The 9,416-nt window shown below is 40.0% G+C and overlaps 1 protein-coding gene across 1 annotated transcript; it reads left to right on the forward strand.

Moving 5' to 3' along the window:
- Positions 1-2,224: 2,224 nt before the first annotated feature.
- Positions 2,225-8,202, forward strand: LOC139459246 (monocarboxylate transporter 12-like). The gene is made up of 6 exons (XM_071240694.1): positions 2,225-2,324; positions 2,699-2,794; positions 5,518-5,661; positions 5,850-6,728; positions 7,263-7,313; positions 8,003-8,202. The coding sequence occupies exons 1-6, from the start codon at positions 2,225-2,227 to the stop codon at positions 8,200-8,202; spliced, it is 1,470 nt and encodes a 489-aa protein (XP_071096795.1).
- Positions 8,203-9,416: the final 1,214 nt, after the last annotated feature.

Raw genomic sequence — 9,416 nt, forward strand, 5'->3', positions numbered from 1 at the left:
TTGCATTAGATTACTAATTCAAACACGAAGTTAAATCACCATCTCATAAGTATGATTGTGAGTGAAGGTATGTTTAAGTTCCTTTTGTGTCATGTGTATATATTTTATTACTACGTAAAATATCCTAAAAATATTACCACTTAAGATGTGCAGCCAAAAGCATTCATTGTTACATTCAAAATATATAAAGTAACAGCGTTCAAATATTATAATAGCCTTTCTGGTCAACATAATTGTATTAAAATACTGTATTTAGACAATATATAACGATAGCAATGTTATAATGCTACATACTTATTTTCTAAGATTTTTTTGTTGCGCCATGGCCGAGGGTAAACCTCATTGCTCCCTCGACTAAACATCAGTTCATATTGATGCCTTTATATCTTTTTACAGATGATGAATCCTTTTAAACCATCTTCACCGCCTCATTCCGCCGACTTAATTTCATAGTCGGCAAAGACCCGCGACACAGAAAAGACCATATGTTGAGTACAATACGTTACATACGAAATATCGCCGAGCTGCTAATATTTATGTTGTGATGTATATTTCTCAGAATCAAATGATGTTGAAAAGGCAACAGTGGCATCATGTATTAAACATATCCCGTAATATAACATTACTTTTACTGTGTTGAATCGAATAGCAGACTCTGTAAGTATATGGCCTCTCCCCATAGACAAGGGTTAGAGTAGCTTCCCTTTGACAAAGGGCAGTTACTCTAGCGGGCAGACCGATGGATTGCCACGAAAGGAAAGTAAAGACAATTGTTGTTTTGGGTATATGTTGCTTCGCCACTGTATAAGAAACAAAAATTTCAGTTGGAACTATATTGGCTACTGTCACTGTCCGACTGACACATCACTTACCCTGTGACGTAATAAATATTAATGCGCGCATTCCAGGAAAACTCGCAATGTTTCGGTAATGTTTGTGAGAGAGGGAGAGCAATTTTCAAGCACAGAATTAAATAATGACATTATATGATAAAGAGGTTATATCGCTTGTGTGTTTGGGGATGGTAAATTTCCTTTATTAGGAACAAACACGATGTATTTAGTTCGCCAAGGCTCGCCAAATACAATGTTTCTTCCTAATGCAGGATATTTACCATCCCAAAACACACTCGCGTGATAACCTCTATGTATTTAACTTTATACATATATTCAGCAGGTGACATGAATATGAGCTTGGCTGAGGCGAGCTGATGTGGACACAGGACACAAGCTGCCAGGGTTGACACATCGAGGACATGCTCACAAGTGCACAGCAGATATAACACAGCAAGACTGAGGTTAAATTATATGTCATCCGTCATTGTTATGGCTGATTAATAGTTACTGTGTACACGTATATCTGTATATGTGTGACCATTCTCACCTTGAGTGTAATATATTAGTCGTATTGTGCCGCCTATTGGATTCACATCAGTGAATGGAAAAAATGTTTGTCATTCTATACTGTGCTGTACATTATGACCGGATGCTGGGATAGGTTATTTAGGTTAGTGTCCACTGATCAGTCATTGTTATTCATTGGTGTCAACGGGCCATCAAGTTATGTACATTGGTGCCCAACGACCATTCCCTACATTGATGTCCACTGCTCATGGGACCCGTGAAGATCAGGGGTAGAATAGGTCTTCAGCAACCCATGCTTGAAGTAAAAGGCGACTGCTTGTCGTAAAAGGCGACTAACGGGATTGGGTGATCAGGCTCGCTGACTTGGTTGATGTATGTCATCGATCCCAATTGCGTGGATCAATGCTCATGATATTAATCACTGGATTAGTCCAGACTCGATTATTTACAGACCGCCGTCATATAGCTGGAATATTGCTGAGTGTGGCGTAAAACAACAAACCAACCAACCAACAACCTTTGATAATTGATAAGTGGTCATTGCAAGGATCTCATTTCATAGAGAGATTGATAATTTTGCGATAGACTCCAGCAATGTATCCAGCATGATATGACCTTGCCAATTCACAATTGCAACCAAGTTGGATTTTACGCCATTTTGTAAAGTTGACTTTTTATATCACGGCGTGTGAGCTTAACGTTAAAAGTAAGGCACAATAGGTCGAACTTGTTTGTCAGATTGGTGAATCGCACAGACACTGGTATGGTGCTGACAAATGAAGAAATATAATCCGAGCGAATATGTCATTAGAAGGTATCTTAAAAGCAATTATTATTCTGAACTGTTTGCTTTCCAAGTGATGAGGTCCCGACGGAACATAGACGGCGGGTGGGCATGGGTGATCCTTGCGGCGACGGTGTTCAACTTGTCTGTGATGGGGACTCTGACAATCACTCTAGGTATATAAACTTCATGTGGTGAAGGGCTTTTTGGGTAACCCTGTAATAATGGATCTCCACGCAAAACACCCGGGTTAGATTCCCCGCATGCGTACCATGTGTCGACCGTCATGATATGGTTGGACTTGTGAACAAAACACAGGTGTTGAATACGACTACCTTTGTTCAATAAACTGTATGTCACACAATTTAAAATGTTCTACTGAACACAATTTATGGCTAATTTCTGTACCTTTACCTGCACGTATATATTTAAATATGACTGTATAAAATGCATGTAACCCATCCACTCCACACCATAAAGCATGAAATGGAGGAAATTCTCACTATCAAGCAAAGTTGGTACAATGTACATTTTTTTATATTTTGCCCAGGGATGTTCCAGGACCAGTTTCTCCAGAACAACGACGGCAGAACGGCGTATATTAGTGTGTTATGCTCCCTTTTCATGAGCCTGCAGTCAATACTAGGTGACTACAATGTATATGGTTCAACCTTTCATGTTCTTGTTAGATCATGCTTGCCCAATTTGTATGGTTCTAGTAGACTGTGTAACAATGTGGTAGTGTGTTTGTGTGCCTATGTTGATCCATTACAGATGAAGTCAATCTCTTTTGCCAATATGCCATAATCCTTAAATTATCTTTCTGCACAATCTCGTCGCGGCAAATGGGACATCATTTCAAATTCAAGGGTTAGCCTGAACCAGATTCCTCCACTTGTGACACTCAAATTTTCGTAAACACGTCATTGTATCACTATTTTATAGTGATTTATTAACACATGCTTATCGGAATCGTTCAATGGACTCTGCTTTAGTTATAGATTTCTTATTTTTATGGAAATGGTTTTGTCGCTTTTATTCAACAACTCAAATTTAAATCATTCAATCATGTAAATTTTGTAAATGCATTATATTGCACTAATTTGCTGACAATAATATTCCTATTCACAATGTATAGTGTGCGTGTCACCTTGCTTGAAATAGCTAACTGCTGACGAGATCGTATCAATAGCCGAAACAAAAATTAAGGTAAAGACTTTTATATTCTATACTGTCTTTTCATCTGTTACACCCGTTTACGCACAATGGAATTGGTTTTGCCGATAATCGAGACTTGTCGTTGATATTTTATACTTATATACTCTTCAAAAAAAGAAACTTGACACTGACTTTCAAAATGTAATATAATGCGATTGTTTCAAAATAGGACACAGAAACCATAATTGAAACACTGTTTGAAGATCAATGTACACTATATTCAAATCATTAATCGTGTCGCCTCGACAGACACACGTACACGATACAGTTAATGTCACAGGGGTACAGAAAATGTCAGTATCGGTTATGCCCACCACGTGCATCAATCATCGCTTTACACCAACGACCTCATAGATGCATTCAAGTTGTCAATAACACGCTGTTAGATGTGCTGCCATTCATGCTGAAGTGCATCAAGAAGCGCCGGAAATGTTTGGGGCTGTGGATTCCTTCTGCGAGGCGTCGATCCAACTCGTCCCACAGATGCTCAATCGGGGACAAATCTGGTGACCGGGCTGGCCAAGGTAATGTCTGGATGTTGTTGTGCTGTAAGAAGTCCTGACAAACACGTGCAATATGCGGTCGAGCGTTGTCTTGCTGGAACTGTCCGCCATGAACGTTGACATGAGGAAGAACGTAAGGCTGTAGGATCAAGTCTCTGTAACGCAAACCTGTCAATGCACCTGCCACATGCTCGAGAGGCGTCCTACCACCGTGATAAATTCCGGCCCATACCATGACACTCCCGCCGCCAAATGGGACAACCTGCTGCACACAGTTGGGGGCGTAACGTTCACACCGGTGTCTGTAGACACGTGCGCGCGTGTGAGTAGGAAACGGGACTCGTCAGTAAACAGTACATTTCTCCACCTTGCACGTACCCATCAAAGCAGACGGTCCGCCAGATGACGTAGGGTCAATAAATGACGTCGAACAGGTCTTCGTGCAAAAAGGGGGATGGTCGGGTAGCCTAGTGGTTAAAGCGTTCGCTCGTCACGCCGAAGACCCGGGTTCGATTCCCGACATGGGTACAATGTGTGAAGCCCATTTCTGGTGTCCCCCGCTGTGATATTGCTGGAAAATTGCTAAAAGCAGTGTAAAACCATACTCACTCACTCACTCACTCACTCGTGCAAAAAGTCCTCCCTCAGTCTATTGCGTACCGTTTGATCTGATATTCTGCGTACCCCAGGGATCTGTGTCGTTGTAGACGTGGCTGTGGTAGTGTGGTCTTGGAGGTGTCGCAGCCGGATGTATCGATCTTGTGCTTGGGTTGTCACCCGTGGTCTTCCTGACCTTGGTCTGTCGTCAACTCTGTTGGTGTTGTTGTATCGGGTCCACAGTGCGGAGATTGTATGTCTGGAGTCGCATGAGTTGCTCCAGCTTGTTATCTCCCAGTGGCGTTGTTCCGTTGAGCTGCATTCAGTCTTGGCATTCTGTCATTGCCTCTACTGCCGTTATAAGGACTGTATGAACAGCCGTTGATGTGGATTTTTATACCAATTCAACAGGGGGGCCTGCATGCCTAAATGCAGGATCCTGTGCTGCATGTTTTTTACAGGTGGTTGCGTTTCGATGAAGCTGTAAAATTGATCCCCAAACGCTACGTTTATGTGCTTTGCATGTGTTTTCGCGAATTATAGAAACATCATCTTTCTGTTTGACTTATTTGGTTCTCATTTCATGTAATTATTTCAGATATTTGGGAAAAAGTGGTTTTACATCTATGTCAAGTTTCTTTTTTTTGAAGAGTATACATACATGAAATGTGTGGCGGGTGCTACATCTAGGACAGGACATCCTTCCCTTATTGTAAAGACTTAGTGTCATCACAGATTTTAAAAATTATAATCCTTTCATAGAATTTTCAATGCTATTCTGCCTATTATGCTCTATGCTATATGAGAATCAGAACTGGTTGTTGTTGAAGTTTTCTATTCCTCTGTATATCATCTCTTCATAACGTAAACAATTATAATTCAAGAAGCACAAAATGCCACGCACGTCTCTTGCTTTATATAATTCAGGTATTGATGATAGGACTATGCAGCTCAGGAACTCCAATGAATGCTGATGAGGCTAAGGTTACATGTTCTGAATATGTGCACTTTTGTTGTTGATGGAGGAACTATACCATTTGTTGTGCTTCAGGTCCTGTAGCGAGTGTCATCTGTAACATGTTCAGCATACGTACATCTATAATGGTTGGAGGAACTATACTTTCTGTGGGCTTTGTTGCAACCAGCATGACCAACACTCTTCCACAACTGCTTGGGTGCTACGGGATACTCTCTGGTGAGGAAAGCCATTCTGTCTGTCCATTCAATCCCCCTCCATCGTACTTCTATATGTCATGCCGCAAACTACTATTAAGTGTTAATAATGCTTTTCAAGCATACTGAAATAGTTAACACTACTACAAGAAATATATATGCGTATGATATTCAGTGTAATGCTTGATGTTACCTTTCTATCCTATTCAGGGATAGGATTTGGCATCATTTACACACCGTCCGTAATAGCTGTTGGCCATTACTTCCAGGAGAAGAGGGTTTTAGCCAATGATATCGCTTTGTCCTCTGTCGGCATTGGTATTCTGTCAGGTCCACATTTGATTGGCTGGCTGATTGACCAGTTCGGGTGGCGGACTGCCATGTCGACACTTGGATGCATCACGGCCCAGATGGTTCTGACAGGATCTCTGATATTTCCACTTGAAAGAACAAAACAGAGTAAGGATATAATGTTCTGTTGCCAAAGGAATAATAACCAGAGAGAAGAAATAACGGCTATAGATTCAGAACCAAGAGAACTATCTGGTAAGGTTAAATGTTTACATTGCAAAAGATGCAGTCACGACAGTGCTTCTGTTGTAATTTGTAAAACAAGTGTCAGTATGTTTACGGTTCTGAAAGACAAGATCCTACTGATTATCCTTTTCAACTATTTCATGGAAATGATGGGCTATTCCATTCAGATTGTTCATCTGCCTTCTTATGTGCGTTCGGTTGGAGTACCACCGGCCAAAGTTCCATCTCTTTTCACCGCCTATGGCCTCACTCTCACAGTGGCGCGGATTCTTGGTGGGGCGATGTGTAATGATAAGAAAATTGATTTGCTGATGGTGTACATATCTAGCCAAGGCCTCAAAGCTTTGCTTGTGATTTCCATGCCACTGTTCGCACATGGATTTGCTCAACTTGTTCTATACCAAGTTCTGTATGCCTTATATTATGGATTTGGTTATATATTATTGACGCCCATTTATGTGGAGCTGTTCGGAGTGGAACGTCTGGCAACAGTGTTTGGAGTTACCTTGTGTGTTGGTGGTATGAGTTATCTCATTGGTCCAACCATCGCAGGTAGGTTCATTTACTAACACACGTAGTACTTGAAATGCTTGAATGGTACATACACATACACACATATGTGTCTCCATTTATCTTCATTAGCGCAACGATACATGAAACTTTACTGACAGTGACGTTAAACTACTGTCACTCTCTGTCTAAATATGAAAATCCTGTACATGTTGCCTTGCCGTAATTTGCGAATGAAATAGATCAGGTGGTAAGGCTCTCAGACTTTGTTGATTCAGAGTGTCATCGTGCCCTATGGCGTGGAACTTTACTCCAATGAATCAATCACTGGTTTGGATTGTGTATTCTCCATTATTTGTAGACCGCCATGCATGTACTGATGCATTGCTGACAGCGACATTAAACAATATTCGCTCACTCTCTGTCTTAATATGAAAATCCTGTTGCGAACGTAATTTAATTTTTTTTAAACAAATTCATATATGATACCATTATTGCTACATTTCTGACTCACCCTTTTATTACTGCGCCTACATGAACATATACAACTGCTTTGTCATTTGTTTCTGGTTCTAGGTGCACTGTACGACATCACATCGTCCTACTCGGCGGGATTCCACATTGGTGGTACGCATTTCCCTTCATCCCTATTTGCATTCCAACAAAAGGGTGCAATACATATATGGATAATTTAAGGCTTCCAACTATCGAGAATGGTAAAATGTTCGACATACAGAATTCTATATATCTTTCCACACAGATACATATATCTAAACCAGACTTGTTTTGGTTGAAAGACTTACAAGACCGCTCAAAACAAAAACGAAAGCTTTGTCACTTTTTCATGAAAGGTGAGTACATTGTAAATAGTTTCCAGTAACGTTTTCGTGGAATTATCTTGAACCATGAGTTACTTACAGAGTACTCAATATATTTCGAAGTAAAAATAAGGAATTCTCATCAAACCATTTCTAATATTTGCTTCACAATAATTATTTACAAACTGCACTTACTTAGTACCTGGCATCAACACTGTTTGATAGTGCTTCATAAATCCATACTTATGAGATGTAGTCGTAATCGTTCAACAGACTTGTCTTTTAGAAGTGATTTCTTATGAATATGGAACCGGTTGTGTCACATTTATCATTATTAATCCCATTATTAACGAAGTTGTTTCTTCCAAAACTACTGAAGAATATTTAAAGTATTGTTGTGAAGGCTTGCTTCCTACACCGTACCAAAATGATTCATCCTATTCTTTTTTATGTTACTTACGTCATATAGTAAAATATGGTATATCTACGTACTTCCAGGCTCAGTGTCTCTACTTGGCTCCATGGGCTTATTCCTGATTCCCATCCTAAGGAGGGACGTCAAAGTTCCAGGGGATCCAGAGAACAAGGATTGTTTGGTTGTTCCCGAGAACATGGAGCATCTGGTTATATCGGAAAATAATGAATCTCTGTCAAGACGAGGGAGCAGTGACTGTATCGATATTACTGAGGGTACTTAGTACAACACAAAAATTGCACTGAAGGCCAGAGGGCCGAGGTACTTATTATCTTTGGGAATGGTTGTATTATACAATTTTATATCACAGCTAATTGTAACATTGAAAGATATATGTATGTATATGCCGTCAGATCTTTGCCAGCATCCAGGATTATTTAATGGTTGTGATCCCAATTGGCAGGAGGCTGCTCACTATGTTTTGGTACCTATTTAAATAACTGACAAAGGGTGTCAAAAATAGAGAAGTCATCTCTGATTACATGACCAACAATTTGTTGGTGGAAGTATGATGAGTCTTGGCTGAACTGCCCCCCTTCAGCAACAGGTTCTATAATTGAACAACTTTGATACGATGATGTTCGTCTAGGAAAATGGGACTGTTGGTGGATCCTGCAGTTTTGTCTGGGTTGGATATTAGCGTTTAACGCATCAATTCCGTTGATTGCAAATTATTACAAATAAAGGAACATGCAACCTTCTGATTGTGTCTGGTTTGGCCAAGCGTTTCAAAGTAATAAGACGAACCATATTCTCAAGTCGATTCCGTCGGCGTTTACTGTTTGTAGACAAATCCATCAGCAAAAATGTCTGGAGTTTTTCAACGACACACACAATGGTCTTGTTCTACCTTTGTGCAGTCCCAATGGTTCCCGAAGGAGAGGCAATCGACCTTCCAAATCAATGGTATCATTTGGCTGTCGCTCTTCAATGGGACCAGAAACAGACTCAATATATGTTAGAATAGGATGTTGTCATTTAAAAGAAACGACACTTAAAATTTCTCTTTAGTTGAAATATCTTATCATGCTGGATATGGATTTGCACTGGCCCTGTTTAGATGAAGTTCACAGGATATATGCTTAAGGACATCAAGCGAAATGTAACTGAAATAACGAGTTCAACTTTATTGTTATTAATCGGCAGTAAAAATGAATGTCTCAGACGAAAACACTTTAAACGCAAATCGGCCTTGTCACAATAAGGGGTAAACATTTTTTGACATGCTTCTTATAAGGACCTTCTGTCAGACTGGTTTCATCAGTCTCCATATTTCTCATCAATCCACGGTCATCAACTATCCATTCTTCTTTTGTATATCATTCTCAAACATTGTCACATTGTAGCGCTTCGATCAGGCTCCAGCGTATGAATTATAGCACATCACAAATATCCGTTATTGTTATTTATTATTAGGTAAATATAATAGTTAATGTA

This window comes from Haliotis cracherodii, unplaced genomic scaffold, assembly GCF_022045235.1.
Source record: "Haliotis cracherodii isolate W230 unplaced genomic scaffold, xgHalCrac1.p SCAF_13, whole genome shotgun sequence".
NCBI classification, from domain to species: Eukaryota; Metazoa; Mollusca; class Gastropoda; order Lepetellida; family Haliotidae; genus Haliotis; species Haliotis cracherodii.